The 22,026-nt window shown below is 36.4% G+C and overlaps 1 protein-coding gene across 1 annotated transcript in view; it reads right to left on the bottom strand.

Annotated features, from left to right (window-relative positions):
- Positions 1 to 2,456: 2,456 nt before the first annotated feature.
- LOC106651191 (myelin expression factor 2) overlaps positions 2,457 to 22,026 on the bottom strand; it is a 62,171-nt gene continuing 42,601 nt past the window's right edge. The window contains exons 8-9 of the mRNA XM_014369601.2: positions 18,651 to 18,732; positions 2,457 to 2,637 (exon numbers count right to left, since the gene is read on the bottom strand). Coding sequence (XP_014225087.1) covers positions 18,677 to 18,732 — 56 coding nt within the window. The 3' untranslated portion in view covers positions 2,457 to 2,637; positions 18,651 to 18,676. The remainder of the gene's footprint in view (positions 2,638 to 18,650; positions 18,733 to 22,026) is intronic.

Below are 22,026 nucleotides of genomic sequence, written 5' to 3' on the forward strand. Positions count from 1 at the left end.
TTAGAATGAATACTTTAAAATAATTTGAATGTATAAATTTAATTCATTTATTATTATTACAGTTTGGTGATGATCTTAAGGAATCCGGCGCTTTTAAAAAAAATAAAATCACTGTAGCAGTTTCTAATGAAACCGGGGAGATAAAAGATGGACATTACACTCTGAGAATAAATTCTCATTTAATGGATATTGGCAATATCTTTCTTGAGGCGTTTGATATTTTTATTAAAGTTTTTCTTATATTTGATATACAACCTGTAAAAGCTTTACAGGATTTTTTTGACTTCTTTTACTTTATATTACGTATAAAAACCGCTGAAAATTGCAGCGAGAGTGTAAAAAATTTGATTTCTTATTTAAATCAACCTGAAAGTGATAAAAAAAATATAATGTAATCTTTTTTATAGTTTTTAATGTTCGAAATAATTATACTTTTATTTAATGTATAGTAATTTAAATTATAATTTTTATGTAATGATTATATGTATGCTTTATTAATATTTTTTAATAAAGTTTTTTATATCATATTTGTTGATATTGTAAAAATATCATTATTTTCCGCAGGTTGTTTCGCAATTCTTTTTTTACGTGCAACAACTTGAGCTCACGCAGTGATGCCTCCTTTTCAAACGGTGCTTTTGTTTGAACAAAAACGCATTACAATGGCATCCTTAGATTAAAAATAGCACAAATCTCGGTGTCAGTAAATGACTAAACATAAGACTCTGTGTAGGTTCAAGCTTTTTAACTCTGTAATTTTTCAAATGAGTATATAATATTTATTATTTCAACAATTTTGGTTGATACTAAGCTTTTTCAGACTGTCACGAAATGTTGATTTGGAAGATTTTCTTGGAAGGATTCTTATTTACTTGATCCGTATCGTCTTCTTTAATGTTCAGTTAGTAACAATTTGAAAATGCCCTGTACGAAGTATCATTTGATTTAATCAATTAAAAATTATGTCATTGATATCTCAAAGTCTTCACAAATCTGATTTTTTGCTATTTTTGGCATAATAAAACTTTCTAATTACATAATATATGATTAATTGCAAAATAACTAAAACTTATGATTTTATAAAATCATAATTTACTGTGAAATACGTTCAAAAAGTGTTCTTAGATCGATTTACACTTTTTATGGATGCAACGGTTTTATAAAAGTATAATTCGGTCAAATAACACTTTCAAGAAGAGTTAAAAGGGCAAAATACACTTTTTCCCACTCTAACCTAAAATACGCAACTTTGCCGCTAATTTTAGGCTCTCGTAGGAAAAAATAGTATCTCAAACTGGTGCAGATATGGTTTTTTAACAAAACTCGTTACAGCACTCGCCTTCGGCTCGTGCTATAATCCCTCGTTTTGCTAAAAAACCATATGTGCACCCGTTGAGAAATATACTATTTTAACACTGCGTGCGCGAAACACGGGCTTTCTAACCTTAAAGCGTCAGAAAACCCTAGTTTCTCGCAAGCAGAGTTAAAAAATATCGTTTGCAACTAGTCCGCGAGGAAGTTGACTCACCCAGGAGTCTTTGCACCCTCGCTACGCTCGGGTGAAAACAACTCCTGGGTGAGTCAACTGCTTCGCGCACTTGTTACAAAATATACTATTAGCGCGCGTTACACCTTTCGTAAAAGAGTCAATGATACAAATTACACTTTTACAAAATCATTGCATGCGAAAAAAGTGTAATTCGTTCAAATAACACTTTTATGAAAAGTGTAAAATGCTTTAAAGTGTATTTTGTTCTTCCAACTCTTTTTGAAAGTGTTATTTGACCGAATTACACTTTTTTCCCGCAACTTTTTTGTAAAAGTGTAATCTACGTTGGTAACACTTTTAAAAAGGTGTTGCGTGCGCAGAATACACCTTTATGGGTCAAATTTTACTCTTTTAGCCTGAGCGTGTAGCCTTCGCATACCGTGACGCGGAGATGCGCGAGTGCAAGTGCGCGGCACGAGATCGGGATTCGAGCCGAGAGCGTATTGTGACTCTACAGCTTCTCCTTGGACTTCGTCACGCGAGTACCCATACGGTCATTGGACATCACTTTGCGGCGATTGTTGATATTGTCTTGGTAAAAACGCGATTGAGTAGTAATTTAAGAATCTTTGCAAACTAATAAAAGAATAATAACTTTGACTTGAATAAATAAATAAGTGCCTTTGATTTAACGTATTTCCCTCGTGTGGTCATTTTGCGAAGAAAATTTCGTATCTACAGCGAAAACCTTTTTTACACCTATTTTCTCAAAAGATTAACACAAAACATAACATAATATTTATATAGGTTAAAAGTATTTTGTTACCATTTATACTTGAAAAAATCATCACAAAATAATTATTAGTTTAGCTTTTTAAGGTATAATTTTTTCTGCAAACATAGAAATGAGATACATAAAATTTACTATTTTATAATTTTTCATATGATCTATATGAACTTTTTGTTCACTTTGTTTGTAACATTTTTTTTGAGATTATTATTTTTAATTATTGGTATATAAGAGAAAAAATGATCATTGGGTATTACAAGTCAAATTCAATCACTGATATATAAACTTTTGCTTTTTATGAGCCAGGATAAGTTTCCTTTCCATTTTCTACGGATCATTTGTATCGACAATGGGAAATCTGAAAAGTAAAAAATTATAAATCAAAAATATTTCAGTAATAAAATGCTTCTTTAAATCTGTATAATGTTTCAATATATCAATTGTAATGTATGTAAACACACGAGGCCGCCTAAGACTAGCGCCGAGCCAGGCGAGTCAGTTATCTCGCAGACTCGGAGCGAGCTACAGCCTCGAGTGAGCTCTTTCACTAAATACGATTACTCAATAAACTATACTATAATTACACTCAAGTAATTTCTGTGGTCAGGTTTTCATTTCACTTCCCTGCTTCTACATCTATATTACATCAATGTTCTACAGTTTCAAGTAAAGAGTGATCAATGGCTTCGTCCAAGTCTTATTTAAAACCAATTTGAAATATGTTACACTATTCCAAGGCACAAAAATCGAAGTTTGTTTCAAAATTTTTCGAATTGTGAGATATATAATTTTAAATGTGAAACTTTTTTTAAATTGTTTTTCTGGAATCTTAATATCCTGTTCATTCAAAGAAATATTCATTTGAACTAATTCAACATTTGTTGAAATATACCACACTTGAATTCTTATGATTTCAATTGCTTGGTTGAATAATAAAAAATTGAGTACTACTAAATTTTTTTCGACAAATAAGGTAATTACGAAATAAAAATGTTTTCTTAACATTGTTTTAAGTGGGAGCTGGCCGGGACCGGCATCTTTCTTCGCATTAATCAGGTTTTCGAAATAACTAGGTTCGAATTAAACAGGTTTCACTTTACCTAGTTTACAAAAATTCTGTAGGTTTTTCACGAACATTATCTACGCAAATTCTGTGTCGATTTTGCGCAGGAAGTACACAGATTCCATGAGCATTCTACCAGGATGACTTTTGTAAACATTTACATTGAGTTTTTGGTTACCTTTTAAAAAGAGATACAAGCAGGAAATTCAGTTTCCAAGATGTAGTAGTATGTTTATAGAGGAATGACATTTCTGTAATTTTTTACGTGTCCACCGGAACGAAAGTGAGATCGGGGAAATTTGTAAATAGGCTAACTCAAAGTTAATAGGCCCATTCTTCGTGGATCTATAGGAGCTCAAAGTCGAATTTTTATTTGCTGATTTTATTCTGCTTCTTAAGGGGGGAAAGGTACCTTAAACCTACATTTATAAAAAATTTATTAAAAATGAAGAAAAAATTTTTTTTTGGAATATACAAAGAAAACTCTGTTTTCTTCACTCTTTTTTCAAAGTTTTTCACTCTGGAATATAAAAATTGAGGTCCCAGTCACCATAGAACCCTCCTCGATGAAGCAAGCCCACAGTCCTGACAGGTACCCCTGTGCCGTAGGATCCAGCTAGAACCGATGGTTCAATCATGGTCCTTGGGGTCTCATTTTGATCATTAGATGTGTGGTTACAAACGCAAGCACTTTCAGATTTTTTAATTAGTTATACACAATTTGCCAGCCACATATATACATTTATTCATTAATATATATGATAAAATGACAGATTATGCTACATCATAGCCTGAAAAAAGTGCTCATTTGTCCCAATACCTTTGAAAGTGCTTGCGTTTGTAGCCATTCTCATGTAGAACAATCCCTGAAAATTTCAGCTCATTTGCTCAAACGGTTTACATGGAAAGTTACGGCAACAAAGCAATTTTGAGATAAAACGTTCCTGCCCAAGAGTTGAAAAAAACCAAAATACATCAATATATGTCATAATGATACTCTCATGTCACTGAGGCTGCTTTAAACTTTTTGGACAATAAAAAACAGTAATTCAACTTGAAATTTCAACATATTAGACCCACAAGGACAATGTTCAATAATCCCAGACAGACACACAAAGCCAAATTATAAGTTTTACTAAAATGTTAGCATACGCTAATATGGGTTTTATGTGGAAACTGGTAACTAAGTTGATTATGTCCAAATCAACTTTTCACACTAATATACACAATCTCACATTAGAACTTGAACTCAGCCCTCTACCTATATTCACTCACATTCATAAAACAACAATCATTGGATCTATAGTTGGAAATAAAATCACTCAAAATTGATCAATTATCACTAATCTTGGTTATCACATGCAACATACAATAATATACATGATACAGTTATATACACATACATAAAGTACAGTGACATACATGTACACTGATGTATATATGTCAATTTACATATGTACTGCTGTATTTCTTGAATTTGAACTGCTAAAAATGTAACATTTTTATAACAAGCTATTGAAGCATCTTCATAGCTTTATTATAAATCACTATGTCAAGTTGCAAAGATATAACTTCACTGTACATGTACTTTTTTCACTTTCAAAAAAATGTAATTTTTAGCCATTGGAAAATCAAGATGCAGTCAGCAGACTGTTATTGACATTTGATCAGGGCTCGCGCACGAAACAGAGAGAGACATAAGATATGCCGAAACCCACGTGCAGCGAGTGGTGGCGTTACTGTACACCTATAGCCATGTAAACAAACAAATTTCTGCTAGATGAAGAATGAAATGAGTATCAATAGACGGCGCTACCGACTCATCAAAGTCTCGAGATTCATGAGAGAATGGAAACGATATATTTTTAAACAATCGTAAAAGTATCGGTACTGAATAGGCTGTACATCACGGTACAGTTAAAATTTTTAAATTCCGATCACAGCACTGGAAAGCTGAGGAAAAATCCTATGAAAAAAGTCAATAAAACAAAATTTTTTTTTTTTGAGATTTTAGGTACCTTTCCCCCCTTAATCTGCTTTTCTGTTAAATTATGATTTTTAATGTAAAATTCGATGCAGAACTCAAATTTGTACTCGAAAATCATTTTTATAACCTCAATATCTTAAATATAATAAAATAGCAGAAAATAGCATACGATTCTAAAAATAAACTTATTCATCTCTTTTGATTAGGCCAAAATTCAAATAAGTTTATGGACAGACCAATATATAACTTCTTCTGAATTTTGGTCATCAGCAGACTGAAAGACATAATTTGAAATTAAAAAAAATCAAACAACGGATAGAGAAGAACTGAATACTAGATTCGTATAATCCTATCGCAACCCCAGTAACACTGGCCTTGATTTAAAAAAGAAAAAAATAGAAAATTGCGGTTGTTCATATATTTTAGAATTATCAATAAAATCATCGATTCACAAACCCAGCCATTCCTGCTAATGGACGATTTGATAATGAAAATGAGAAACCGTAAGTTCTTTACCACGTTGGATGTTAATTCGGCTTTCTGATCGATCCAAATGAGGATCAGAGATTAGAAAAAAATAGGATTGGTAACACCAGATGACTATTTTTAATGAACCTGTCGACCATTTAGATTAAAGACCGCACTAGCAATATTTCAAAGAATAATAAGTAATAATATCAAATTCTAAAAACGAATCACACACGAGTTCTGACAAGCTCGTTTCGTCACCAACACTGAACGCAATTCAGGCTCGAAACTGAGCGTGAATCGCGCTCGAGTCTTGTCGAGCCAGTTTCGATATTATTGCTGAGTGCGATTCACACTCATATCAAGGTGACTTTCTCAATATTCAGTCACAATTCAATGCTCGGTTTCTTTTGAAAATAATTAAATGGTATAGTCAAGTAAATTACAATTTAATAAATGTCACTTTTGTTTTACAAAGTGTTTTTTAAATAAATCAATGAAAATGCAAAAAACGGGTTAATCATACTTGCGTCTGTTCATGAAAAGATCTGGAACTCAGTCCAAAATTCAAATTTTCAAACAAGTTTTCTGAAACTTCTACTGACTATTTATCGTCGAATTATCTCATATTAATGTGTAAATTAATTGATATTCGGACACGTTATAATAAATTTGGTTCATCATTTGAAAGATAACTTTATTCCTATCAAAAAGTATTTTTACAATAATTTTCAAACGTCATGCATGTGCAAAAAAATGAGAAAAAATAATTTTTTAAGGTTCCGAAATATGGCAAGTTCTCCTTACATTACATTCAAGTTTAAATATTAGTTCGCACCCATCAGAACCCGAGGGCGTTTCGCACTCCAGACTGATCATGAGTTGTGCGCAACTCAGAGTGCGAATGTATCTCCATGTATTGGAGCGTGAAACATGGTCAAACGTTTTTTTATGTATATAAAAAAATCCCACATTTACTGCAAAACGCTAAAATTTAAAGTTACAGATTTTTATATTGAATATGACCTTCAAATGAACTTAAAGGTGACTTCATAGAGGTCATTTGACTTCGGATTTGGATTCAGCAAAATCTTGACATCAATTTTTTTATCAATCTTGTCCCATAAGTTTTGGAAGCTTTGCAATAAAATACTTTCATATTTGAGTGGAACAAGTTTCTGATAAAATTATTTGTTCAATCTACAAGAACAAAAATATGAACTGTGACGGTGAGCTCCCCGTGCTAACCGCTTTGACGGGCTTCCTCACGTCCTGGCCGGCTTTGCCGATGCACGGCGCGCCAGACGAGCGGTTGCTCGTCACCGACCAGAGTCCGACTAGCTAGAATAAACGAAGGGAATGAGGGCACGAAAGATCTCGCGGTCGTGAGCACGGTTCACCTCCAAGAGGGGACGCCGACGGGTAGGAGCGGGGACTCCGTAGACTGCAGCACGGCACCTGAGAGAACACCTGTAAACTAGAAAAATCGTGGGAGAGAGAGGAAATAATAGTATGAGGGTTAATCGAATAAGTACACGGTGATTTACAGTTTAAATAATACAAATGCTTTATTGAGAACGTTTGCCTCTATCCACACACACAGAGCCGAAGCTCTCACACACACGTTCACACTGGGTCGCGGACGCGAGCTGCGTCGCCATCGGAGGGCTGGTACGGGGCACGGAGTAAAGTGTAAAATTACTTACGTACCACACGGGTAGACACACTACGTCGCCAGGGTCATACAGAGTCGAGCTGCACTCTTCATATCTCGTCTGTTGACCACAGACGTGAAAAGGGACAGGCCGAATCAGGTGTTCGCGATGCCGTGATCGATGAGAAGGCCTGGTGAATCGCCAGCACTCACACTCGAGTCTCACATCCACCAAATTCTCCACACTCTGTTCACACACTACTCCACCAAACTCTCACCAAAAACACACACCTCAACACACTAAAACTACTCTCCACACAAACACACTCTCCAAGAAAAATATAACAAAGATTCGCAACTTCGCGTAAGGTGAGCTCTGCTTTATTCCACGTTCATACAACAAGTTTGGTCTTCACTCTCTCACTGCTCCAACTCGAATCTCCGTCTTCTGCCCACGTGCATGCGATGATCTTCGCAATCACGTGGTACTAAGCTCGCGAGAGGACACAGTGGTACCGGCTACAATCGTCACAGCTCATTCACACATTCATGCGAAAATTCCGAATTGGACGCGTCTATGGCGCGTCGCTTACGTAGTTCGACGTTCACACATAGCGCAACGTCACACCCCCTCCCTTAAACACGATTTCGGGTAAAAGTCGCGCCCAGGGCTAGAGGTCCATGAAGCTTGCTGCATTTCACTCCAACACTTCGTGGGTTCCTTGTCTCTGCTTGACTTGGCGAATTATATCTTCTGTCCGATTTCTCTGAAAGCAAAGCACTGTGTTAAACGCTCTCCGAATCGCTACTCATGAAAATGAACTCAGTAAAGGCGATTTGAGTGTTGATTCTTTACGACTGTACATAGCACTTAAAGTCATTCACGTCTACCTTCGCGACGCGCTTATCATTCGGTGTCTCAACAACGTAGATTGAGGGCGAGAGAACTTTCAACACCTTTAATGGACCCTCATAACGCTCACCAAGCTTTTTTTTAAAGCCGTCCGCGCCGACTAATAAATGATGCGTGCATCGCATCACGAGGTCACCTTTTGCGAATCGAACATCTTTGCGACCGCGGTCGAGTCACAATGTTTCATCTATCTCCCAGTATTCAACTGTCGGGACTTCTACCACCCGGCGCAAACTCTTTACAGGTCTCAAGTGTCACGCCGTGGAAACGCGCGCGATACACGGGTCGATGACTGTACCGCAGTGTTCATTGCATGGCGCAGCTCGTGTAGGTGTTTGTCCCAATCTCTGGGATTCGCGCCTACATACGCGGTGATCATTGTTTTTAGCGTGCGATTCACTCGTTCAGTGGGATTCACTCTCGGGGTATACGGAGCGGTCGTAACTTGGCATATGCCGTAGGCATCGAGGACGGCTGTTACGTCTTTATTCACCTGCTCCTTGCCGTTATCGCAAATGAAGAAATCGGGCGTTTCCCAGCGGAAAAGCACAAGTTTCTCGAACGCGCTTGCGACCGCTTTTCCTGTGGCGCGTTGCACGGGCTTGAGTTCCACCCAGCGAGTGAATAGATCGACAAATAAAATTAAATACTTATTCTGACTCTTGCTAAGTGGAAACTTCATTAAGTCGCACGCAATTACGGCCCACGGACCAGTCTGATCGATCTTATAGCGCTGGCATGTATCACATGATTGATTGATTGATTAAACAAATTTATTTTGACCTTGGGGTACAACCCTGCCTGGTCATAAAGCAAAATTACATTGGTATATTTACATAGTTTAAAAGATACGAAAATATAACACTCTCGAAAGAGAGTTACAAAGCTATTAAGTTACAGAAATTTAGATTTTAGTTTATAAGTTTTGTAAGAGATGTATAATATGATAAAATAGTAATAATTCATATACAAATTATTAATAGCATGTTACAACATGAAACAGTAGGCACACTCTTCTGAGTTACAGCTCCAAGACTGTCTGTCGCCTGAGCTGCACTGTCAGCAGTCGACTAGGAGAAAGGTCTATATGGGAGGTAGAAGGTTTTGAGTCAAGAAAAGATATTTTAATTAACAAATGGTTTGAGAAACGTTGCGGTTTTAGCTATTAGATCTGGTGCGTGGTCGGAGATGTATACTGTTGAGAGCATTGAAATTTCCAGGAAGACGGTTTGTAATATGTGAAAATGGGGGTGACCTTGCCAATGACAGCCTGCGCTCCACCGGCTTCAATGAAGTCAGATCAGAGAGATTTTTAATGCCAACTAGGGATGACGTGGGCGTAGAACGCATGAAAACTGAAGAACCTCTGAGCAGTGGACGCATATAATTCAGTTCTTTCGACTTGGTTAGTGCAGCACGCCAAAGCTTATAAAGCGTCGGTGGGAGTATAGGGGATGCAAATATCTTGCCCTGGTCTGCGGTGCCAAAGATACTGCCAGAGGTAGTAGTCGCCAATCGATTTGTGCATGACATAACCGCATCACGTACAACAGGCGAGGTGAAGCGCGCTACGAGCGATAAATCGGCAGCTGCAGCACCCGACGCAGCCTTTGATCGAGAGGGCCCCCATTTTCGCACCGAGACGATGCGCGAAACAGACTCATCACACTTAAGCACCTTCAAGATAGAGGCCACTGCCTCAGTACCACCGACATCATCCGGAAGATCTGGCAATCCACCGAAGCGAATCTCACACATATCCGCATAGTGCTCTGTAGACTCTTTTAGGACACGGATTTCGGACTTGAGCCGATTTATCTCATTCGTAGTTTCGTCAATCTTCAAGCGAGACTCAGCCTGCACCCTGTCAATCGCGTCCATACGCGCAGTTAGTGACGCCGTCACCGCCTCAACGCGCTCACCCATACTACACCGATGCATCTCTTTCTGCGCTTCTAACATTTGCTGCATCATGGTTTCAAGAGACGATTTTTGGGCTGGTAGCGACATTGTACGAATTCGGCAAGTTGTTTTAGGCGGGTGTTCAATGGATGCGTCGGGCGGTGACGGGAGTGGACGCTTTGATGCGCCTGTTGAACTTGCTGCTATCGGCGAGAGCTCGGGAGGCAACGACGAGCTCAGCTGACCGGTAGAGAGCGTACCGACAGGATCTTCTTGTGATGACACAGTAGATCGCACGGCACAGTGGCAGCAAACGTACTGAGCAGCCGGGGGCGGGAAAGGGAAACAGGAGAGATGGGAGAGCGACTTGCAGACAGAACAACACACAGACGACTCACCTTTTGTTATTGTTTGGTGGCACTGCGTACAGGTGTTGCGCGCGCGCCCGTCGAGCATTTGGAGTATATGTTGACAACGTGCGTTTGTTTACGTTGGCGATATCGAGACGACGACGATGACGATATCGCTTTCTTGATGCGCAAGCTGAATTAAATGATGTGCGCAAGACTCTCGAGAAATTGATGAGAAAAACTAACCTCGTATGCCAATTTGCTGATGAAAAATTTGATGATATTTGTTTGCAAGGGAACTGCAGCGTCAATGGTTCGGTGCAGTCAACCCTTACAATTTTAGCACGCAAGTATGTAGTTGAAGATAGGTTCCTTGGTAAAAGACGCTAAAATACTACTGCGCAATGTATGCAGCTATGATCGTACCGGTGTATATATTGGCAAAGTTTTGCTTCCTATTATGGCAATTAATCGCGTGCAAACTCCAATTTTATCAATTGGATGCTTTGATGAGGAAGATGATGACGACGACCATAGCATAATTGCCAAGAGCGGACGTATTCGTGTATATCAACGTTCGCCTATAGCACAACGTCACATAACTTTCAAATACTGTATAACATCTCTTAGATCAGTAATACACAGTGATTTTTTAGCACCCTAAATTTAATTATCATATTCTACTCAAATTCTGAATCGAAAGTTTCTTAGCAGTTTTTCTCTAAACTCGATATAGTTTCCAATGAAATCGACGAAGTGTAACGAAAAATATTATTAATAAACTAGTTCAGAAGATTTCGTCAAAATTCTTCATGTACCTATGCAGTGCAGAGGGGTATAGAAAAATGAGAATTTGAAAATTTTAATTCTATCGTAAGATACAGTCTATTTAGTATCGACATATTTATGATTATTTCAGCAAAAATAGATAAAAAGATGCAAAATAAATAAAGCTGGATTTTTTTCATAAACAGAGCTTCCAGTAGTCAAAAGCGTCATCTATTAATCTTTTTTTTATTCTTTGATTACAGAATAACCATCCAAACCAACCAGAAATTTTTGTTTACATGACTAAAGTGTGTATAGTAATGCCATCAATCGAAGCACGTGGCCTTAGGCGTATTTTCTGTCTCTTTCTGATTCGGATGTGAATCCGCATCAAGTATCAACATCATACTACTAGGCTTTACAATGACTAAATATTACATTATTTTTTGTAATTGAATAAAGTATAAGTTTAAAAGTATTTCTTTAAAATTTGCCAATTTAACCGTGAAAGCCATGAATTTCAACAGAAATTACATATTAACATATAAATCCATGTGTGAGGTATTTCACACCAAGTATCCAGTACGCGTGTCCACGGCGCGTCGCTGCACGTCGCAATTCAACGAAATCCCTCAGTTTCCAGCCATATCGCGTAAAAAGTATAAAAATAATCTCAAAAAAAAAAAAAATTAACTTATGGTTATGGCGATAGTAAAAGGAGGTCTAAAATTTTGGTTTTGGGACCTTTTTATGATGTATAACTTATCAAAATTTCAGGAAAATCCGTGAATCTCGCCCTGTACTCCGGTAACGAAACGCAGCCCCGCATTCACGCATCTCTCCATTCTGGTCGTCAGTTCCCTCGATAAGTTGGCCAGTAGTCTAACTCCGGAGTCCAGATGCAGCAGTACGAGCGACTTTGTCAACATCAGTCTGATTTGGTGCGGCAGATAATCACGGTGGCGTCGGAGACGAGCAAGAGCGGCAAAGCATTTTGACCGTCAGGGAGGTGTTGGTCAGATGGACGATAACGTCGTTGTCGGCTCGAGCTGCTTGGCTGTTACATGACTCGTGAGAGTTGAGTGATACAAATGCCGATCAATTTTCTGTCCAACTTGTAAAGTTGAACAGTCAAAAGTTAATAGACAAAAGTCCAATCGCTTATATATTCTCACTTGTAACAAGTCGAACAGTCAAAAGCTGATTGAATCGAGTCGAGAGGCACTTATACTAGTACTCTGAACTCGACCTTTTCTCTTGCAGGCACGAATTTTCAATGGTGACGCGCCACCTGGCGGCCGAGTCAGAAGTTTGAAAAGTCAAAAGGTGAGGAAAGGTGTTGAAACACTGAGGCGAGTATTTTGTAATTTAACTAAGTTCATTATTGAGAAGTGGCCCTAGGTCAAAACTCTCGAGTGCTCGTCGACGCGAACGCGAAGACGAGAGTCGATGTGCTCTGGCTGACTGCCGAGAGACGACTGACTTAGTCGACAAAAGTGGCTCGCTTATATACACAGCGAACCACGCGCTGATTGGCTGATGCCGCGAGGTGGGGACGAGTGCAGCAGTGCACGTCGTTTGAGTGGGGACGCGCGCAGGGGTCTCGGTGTTAGTGGGGATGACATCAAGTGAATTATGCCCAGGATCTATAGATCCAAGAGCAGCAAAGAAAGGTGTAAATAAATATAGTTGATGGTATCCTACTGACCTATCATCTGAAAACCTAGGCATACACATGACGGATAGAGTCAACCCACCGGTGGGTCTGCCTGCGCGTCACCAGCAGCCACCTGAAACTGCCGTACGAAAACACTAATATGCAAGCCAGTATGCTACCTGTACCGCTGCTAGTGGAGGATTGTATTCGGCTTTATTATCTCTGCCACAAGGAGGATGCTTGAGTCGACGAGCTGGAGATGCTTGGAAAATGGGAAGTCCATTAGGAACAGTTGTCATACACGGAAAAACTTTTGACCATGTTTTACGCTCGAATGCTGAAAACGAATCACACTCGAGTTCTACTGAGCTCGTTTCATAACCAGCACTGAGTGCGATTCACGCTCGAGCTCGAGCATGTATCACGCTCGAGTTCGGCTGAGCTCGTTTCGTCATCATCACTGAGCGCGATTGACGCTCGAGGCTGAGCGTAAATCACGCTCGAGTTCGGCTGAGTTTGTTTCAGTGTTGCGGTGAATACGATTTACGCTCAGTCTTGAGCCATTCAGTCACAATTATGGAATAGATTTAACAAAAATGAATAAATATTGAATATAAGAAATTTATATGGGGTGGTGACTCTCGCAACATCCGTCCACAATGTAATACTTGGTCAATTTGACAATGAATTAAGTATTATAGTCAAGTGAATTACTATGTAATGACTGTCATTTTGGTTTTACAAACTGTTTTTTAAAATAAATCAATGCAAATATAAAAAACAGTATATTAAGCCCCCTTCAGCAGGCTGTAGCGAAAATGAAAAAAAATATAGATGGAAGTGAAATTTTAACCAATGATAGTTTATTAAATGAAAAGATTATAGATGTTATAGGAAACCTTATTCGCTTTCGAATGATATAATTATAAATGGGTGTTTTCAACCATTTTCAAAAGATATTAAGAATCCAACATATTTCCCCTATGTTCTGTCATGCTAACTCTGTGTGCTGCGTTACGCATATACACATTAATCTTTCAAATTCATGATTCAGGATTAATTCGCTCGCATCGGCAGAACCCGAGAGCATTTCGTGCTCGGGTCTGAGCATGAACTGTGATCGACTTCGATCGCGAATATCTTTCCAGATTGAGTTAAGGGTAACATCCTGCTCAGCGTCGGTCATAATACGCACTCGACAGAACTCGAGGGCGTTTCGCGCTCGGGACTGAGCATGAATTGTGCTCGACTCAGAGCGTGAATGTATCTCTATGTATTCGAGCCTGAAACATGGTCAAAAGTTTTTCCGTGTAGGGCCGATGGACTCATTAGCTGATCCCAGATATCAAGAAAGCTAGACCATGCAACTTTGTGAATTTCAGTCATCTTAGTTGGAAAATTGTCATCTTTCCGAAATTTTCTTATTTCTGGTCCATCGAATATTCCTTCAAAAATGTTGTAGATAATTTTCTAGGTAATCACAAAAGCGATGATTAAAAAATTTTAATTTTAACAATGATAAAAAATTTTGATGAAATGGAATGTAATATGTCTTGCAAATTGCATTTCTTGCATAATCATTCAGATGAGTTCTCGAAAAACTGTGGTGATTTTAGTGACGATCAAGGATAACGATTCAATATATGTTAAAATGACAAAACAGCGATCGTGAAAGTTCACTCTGTGAGCGGATGTTTCTTAGTGTGTGAAACAGATACTCAATCTTAGTTTAATAAAAATTGATATGGAGATAAAGCGATATCGGTTTAGCGAGAAAAACAATAAACTTGGGAATCCGCTATCAATTAGCATCGTCCGACGTTAGGTTCTCACAGACGGACATGCGTTGACAGGTATTTTCCCCCCAAAACTATGCAAAAATTCAATGTATATATTCAGGAGACCTCTCCGAGGTCTCGCGACTCGACTATCATCTTATTCGGTGTGTGGATCTCACGTTACTTTGTACCGCGATTTTACATTATTCAGAATTGTATCAAATTGTACCGCGAGTCCAATGCAGAGTGTATTTTATAATTGAGGCTAGTGTAGCTAGTGCAGTGCAGTCAACTAAGAGCCAGTCGGGTCAGTTGCAGCGTGAGCCTCGAGAATACAAGCGAGATAAGCCAGTTGTAGTAATCTACATTCACACCGAAAATCATCCACCAGGCTTACGTATCTTGTTTGTAATTAGTTGAGTAAGCCTAGGTGTAAGTCAACCTTTTATATTTGAATGTATGAATGTCTACGAAAAAATGGAATTGTAATTAACTATAACCAATAATAACGACTACTTTACCCAGTACACTGACATCATACATATTTCCTCTCATTGTCACCAGCCAAATTAAAATCATTTTATTATTAATATTAAAGTGGCTCTCCAGACGTCACAGAGTCAACATAGTATGAGCCAATATAGCATATACTCCCTTATAGAAGAAGTAAAGGCAAACGGCAACCTTTACGCCGATCGTTTGAAGAAAAAAAGATGCGTTACAAAAGAAAAAAGTAGAAAGGCATACAAAATTAACAATACTCTATCAATTTTTGCCCTCTTTTCATTAACTTAACCTTAAAATTACCTTAAAATGACAAGGTATAGTCAAAATGAACTTTGATTCAGAAGACAGATTTGACTTTCAAATAACCTTGAAGGTGAGGTTGTAAAGGTCATCTGACATTAGATTTGAATTCAGCATCTTCGAAAACCTAGATAAGAGTTTTTCCGATTTTTAACTTTTTTTTCATGATTTGATCTTCAAATGACCTTCAAATGATCTTCAAATGAGCTTAAATCGATCTAAAAACGAAAAACTGACGCTGGATTGGGATTCAGCGATCCCAAAAACACAAAGTCTACTGGATCCGGTCTCTGGAACTGAGCTATTTTTTTGTGTGCCTGTGTTATTGGTCTTCGAAAGAATTATTACGTTCTGATTCGATTGCTTCGGCAATGACCCCACATCAAATTGAGTAAGCCACAGGATGAAAATGACCAAGATCAAGTTTGGAAAATTCGAAAAGTAATAAATTTATTTAGAGAAAATACTCTACAATTTAGTTTCTCTTCTAACGCTTTATCTATCGAAGAGATGATAGTAAAATTCATCGGACGAGCACCTACCCTGCAATTTATTCCAAACAAACCCGCGATATTTGGCAATATGTAGTGTGGAAGGATATTTATTTGACTGTGATGTCTATTGCGGTTAAGGATCAAATATTTATTCTGCAAATAATTAAATGAAAATAGCTCAATCAGCCCTAGGAAGTTGTGTCATCATGTTGATGGTACAGAATTTACTTTCATCAGCAGGTGCCAAAAATATAAATAAATATCACTCATATTTTGACAATCATTTTACAAATCCCGATTTATTGATTCATCTGAAAAAAGTTGGTTTTATAGCAACAGGTACAGTTCGAAGATTTATTATTATCACTAACACCCATTTTGAAGAATTTTAAAATTCTGAAAAAAATACATTTATATGGGCTATTCCAAAACGTCTTCATTAACTTTGTTAAAAAGAATTCGTCATATATTAAAAACCGCCGCCAATTCATTGGCAAAGAGCTTCCTCATTAAAAAAAATACCAATTAAATTTTTTTTATAAATAATGATCAAAGTTTTTTCATAAAAATTTAAATATTTATTTAAAAATCACCATAACATTTCCTGTAATCATTTAAAGTAAAGTTAATATGGTGTGTTGTATTAGTGTAACAAAATTTTAAAACGTATACCTGTTTCTTACCACCAATGTTCTCAACGGATATTTCAAAACGCAGTGACTTTGTCGTCACCGAAACTTTCAAAAAATCTACTTTTTTCGTGATTGCGCACTACAGAATTACGCCTTCTTCGTCTAGGCGTCACTACATTCGATGTTAGCCAGAAGGCCGAGAAAACAAAAACTACACACACACATACATACGGACATTTGTTGAGAATTGGATATAGTTTACAAATATATAAACCAAATTGTCCTACGAGGTCTGGTTCAAAATCTCGTTTTCGAGCCTATCACAGAGCTTCCTCTATGAGGAAGCAAAAATTATAAACTAGACAATTTATAAATTATAAATTGTCTAAATATAAATGTTCTAATTTATAATTTTTTAACATATGACGAATTCTTTTTAACAAAGTTAATAAAGACGTTTTGGAATAGCCCATATAACTGTATTTTTTCACAATTTTAAAATACAGTTCGAAGAGATAGAATTCGAGGAAAATTTACTAAATAAGAAAGCATCAAGAGACACTTGTATAGTAAACCAAGAAAAAAACAGTGGAATGAATTTTATAGCAGCTATGGATTCGGAACCTGTGTCTATTTTATCAGCAGCAACGGAAATCACCCCTCTCGACAGCGTCAAAAGATACTTATAAAAAAAATTCTAAAGTAGAAACAGAATATCCTAAGGCATTTAAACTTTATTATTTGAGAGGAGTCAATCAGCATATTGCTCATTGTAGCAATTTACGACCGGCTATAAGAGCCAAAGCATTTTATATAGATTGATACAATCTTCAGTCACCAACGCAACTGTCATTACTAACGAAGTGCATGAAACAAAAGTTGAATCCAAAGAATGAGCCTTAGAAATTGCACAGTGCTATCTAAACAAAAACAAAAAATACATGCAGTTGTACATATTACGAATGAGAAAAATGCAACAACCCCAAAAAATGTAACTCAAGAACTTAAAAAATGTGCGAGAACTGCGACAGTTATTTATGCTCACTCTGCTTTGCTTTTTTCACGATGTAATATGTCTTATGAACTGCATTTCTTGCATAACCACACACCATTGACCATAACACCTCGATATTGGTGTATTATCAAAGAATAAACATTACCCACACTCAAAATTAAGTGTACAAGTGTTTTCCCTCGTCACCCAAATCCTGTCCTCAACATTGAGCGTAAAAAAATTTTTCAATGAACAGATTTTTAAATCTTGCAAAATCTACAAATCTACTTGCTTGAAATGTCTTTTGCGAGATCTTTTACTAAAATGGTCAAAAAAAAAAATCGAAAAGAAAGAGAAAAACTGATCTTTCCATTTTGTTATTATCAATCAAAATGAGTGAATTTTTTTTCAACTTTACACATGGAAATCATTTGAAATCTTATGAATATTGTACAAATATCATGGTTTTCGGAAAATTCGTACCCTAGCCTTAAAATAAAATTTTCAAATAATTTGTCTGAAATTTCTACTGAATATTTCTCTAAAAAGTCTTATATGAGAAACTTTATATTGATGTTCTTAAGGTTTCGAAAGAGCTTTTTACTTCGCAGCAGACTCATTAACAACTGAATATTACTTTATTTCTTCGTGCTTACATCTACAAGGATTGCCGACGTTTAAGGATTTTACACATTAATACTTTTAAACATACACATTATAGAGTAAAAATTGGAATAAGAATTCTAAGAAGAAAATGACCTTTTGAATTTGAAATGAATCCGCTATTGAGGATTACGCAGCCATTACGTAATCGACTAATATCAGGCTTACCTATGCAGCTAGCAGCTATTATGATTTTTTCTATAAGACACAAGTTTTATATTTAAAAATAAATTTTTCTTACCTTTTCAATTACATGTTAGAGAAAATTTAGTACAATCGAACTTCAACACTTCGGCCATCAATACGAGATCGATTCATTAATGCTATTTTATGCAAAATCGGAAAATATATACATGATCAAAAAATGTGGGGTTTTAAAATGGAATATTTTTTATATTTCCTATCATATATTCTTCGCTAAATTTTAATTGTATTTTAGTAAGTTACTTGGTAGTAACTCTAGTAGGTTACTATAGTAAATTTTATCATGATTTGAAAAGCAACCTATCAAAACTATAGTCGTATCTAAATTTGACCAAAATATTTTCAAGTTGATTGAATTTTCGAAAAAGGTATGTAACTGGGACTAAAAATATCTCAAAAGTAGGAATATTTCACCATATAAATCTGTGAATTATTTTATATTAACCTTAGGCCAGGCATTTAAGCATTTGTTTCTGATAAAAGAGTTACCTAAAATCTGACTTTGAGCTTTGGTACATTGTATGTAGTAAACTTTAGAGTAGTGAACCCAGAACCACTGCACTTAGTCTTTAATTTGTTTAAGGGGACATTCCCATTGCAAATTGTAAAAAAATCACTTTTAAAATTTTTTTTTTTTGAAAACTATAATTTTTATTAATTCCGGACCTTTTGGGTATTGTTTCTTACCTATTAAAGTACAAAAAAAATTTTTTTATGGGACTTAAGACCCATTCTGTTGGCTGTAGACGGAATTTGCTGAACTCCGTGTTTCAGCTCTTGGCAGCGATTAAGAAAAAACTACTGGTCCGATCTTTCCGTTTAACGTCTCGTTTTAATCGTTACAACTTTCTCTAGAAGACAAACCTCTAAAAAATTGATATTTTCGATTTTTACGATTTTAGTACGAGTTTTTTTTTAAATGCTCTTTTCGGTGGTTATGGGGATGAATTCACCCCTATAAAAAGAATTGGGGATAATTTTTTTAACTTTTAAGAGGTTTGTCTTCTAGAAAAAGTTTTTATCGATTAAAACGAGACGTTAAACGTAAAGATCGGACTAGTAGTTTTTTCGCAATCGCTGTCAAGAGCTGAAAAAAGTAGTTATGAGAAAAACGCGTCCGAAGTTTTGTTCTGTACATATCGAGCACGCTAGACGCTTCGTGTAATCGGGCATAACTTTTTTTCTTTATGAATTTCGTTCTAAAATTTTAACAGGATCTTTTCATGATGTTAAAGAACGTTTGAACGTAAAAAAAAATGTATCGATTTTTTTTTCATTTTCAATAGGAATGTCCCCTTAAGGAGGTTCGGGAGTCTCAGAGGGGGACAAAGCGGGACGCGAGGGGCTCCTATACTTCCAATGTTAAATTTTCAGCGCTGCCAACTTCGAAATAACACGAAATTGTAGGTTTTTTCAATGAGCTGGCACACAATTATAGCTATTATTAATAATTCGATGAGTTTTTTTCGATGTTTAAGGCTTAAGGGCTTATATACACCTTAAATTCAAAATTTTTTTTATTCAATTTTTGAATAGGATTTTTTCTCCCCTTTTCATTGCTTTTTTCGAAATTCCAAAATTTTGATTTTGCACTGAGATACAGCTGTTTCCGTGAGCCTTTTTCCTATACTTTACGTGTTAAATTTTTTCTTCTTTTGCGTTTTCTGGCGAGTAGTGTTTTTGGTCACTTGTCGTAATATTCAGAGGGTACCGATTGAGCTTTCTGCACTAGGGTCGCGTACACTTCTTCAGAACATGAATGGTTATGGCCACTACCACGGGTGAGACGATTGAGCTCATAGATCATTTTCAAAACGTACTTTTATGACTTAAATTTCGGCAAAAACGAAAAATGAAAAAAAATGTGTGTTTAACTGTTCATGCAGAGCAACCTGAGTGTTCGGTCGTCTTGCCCGTGGTAGTGGCCATAACCATTCATGTTCTGAAGAAGTGTACGCGACCCTGGTGCAGAAAGTTCAATCGATACCATCTGAATATTACGACAGGTGACCAAAAACACTACTCGCCAGAAAACGCAAAAGAAGAAAAAATTTAACACGTAAAGTATAGGAAAAAGGCTCACGGAAACAGCTGTATCTCAGTGCAAAATCAAAATTTTGGAATTTCGAAAAAAGCAATGGAAAGGGGAGAAAAAATCCTATTCAAAAATTGAATAAAAAAAATTTTGAATTTAAGGTGTATATAAGCCCTTAAAACAATACTCTATTTGTCATTAGAGTCGAACGAGCACATATTTTTGTTGTTCTAGCTCATTTGTTGGTTAGGGTACGCGCAAATGACCCACGAATTTTTACACATAACAATTTATTTCTCGATAACTAAACGGTCGATGAACTTCTTTTTGCAGTCAAATTATTCCTTATTAAATTTCCTATATGTACGTATTTTTTTCTATTTAGTTTTTGTTTTTTTACATTATGTTTATGCTCATTGAAATCGAAAATTCATGATTTCTCGTAAGAAACCATGTTAAATGGTTGTATTTTGATATTAACATTCATATTATAAAGTTCCAAAGCAATTAAACGTGTTTTAAAAATTTGGCTGCATTTCGCTGAGACCCCCGAACCTCCTTAAACAATAAATTAATTCAAAAACTTTTTTCGAGTTCTATCAGCAAAAATTAACCGATTGAATTGCTCGTGAGCTCATTTTAAAAATGTTACAAACCTCTACAATTTTTCCATTGAACATGAAAAATTCTTACTGGAAGTTTTCGGTTGAAAGAAGAAAACACGAGAAAAAAGTCTTTCGCAATAATTTGTTTTTTAAACAAATTCAAGATTAGCTACAGCGTTTTCGAGTTTACCACTTAGAAGTACTCCATACAGTGTAACAATATTCGTAGTAAGACTTTAGATAACACTTTTGGCATGATCTGTACTTTTGAACTCAAATGCCTCAGCACACAACATTTACGTGATGACTCGATTTCAGCGAACAAATCAAGAGCTTATCGCAACCTCAATATTTAATCGCAAAATAACCCTGTTGAAAATCAATAAGTATTTTAGAGACGTCTTTTAAGGACATCTTTGACTGTGCCTTGAATTGGAACAAAAAAAGACGTCATTTTAATCAATAATGACAGCATTTTGAAAAGTTTATTGCTTACATCGTGAAAGAAATGGCGTTTACACTATCACCTGACATTCTTTTCTCGAATAAACACAACCTTCCAGATTGCCGTGATATCTTTTTATTATCCAATGGTTCCGAAAAAACGTCATTTTCCAAAGTTTAAATAATTAAAAAAAATTAAAAAACAAACGAAATTTTTTTTAACTTAATAATTACTATTTGAAAATATTTGACGTCTTTATTTTTATTTGCCAATTCTAGATAATCTCAGGGGACTGTAAATCTGTATAGCATGTGCATTTTATAGAAGC

Source organism: Trichogramma pretiosum, unplaced genomic scaffold (assembly GCF_000599845.2).
Source record: "Trichogramma pretiosum strain Unisexual culture from Peru unplaced genomic scaffold, Tpre_2.0 scaffold8, whole genome shotgun sequence".
NCBI classification, from domain to species: Eukaryota; Metazoa; Arthropoda; class Insecta; order Hymenoptera; family Trichogrammatidae; genus Trichogramma; species Trichogramma pretiosum.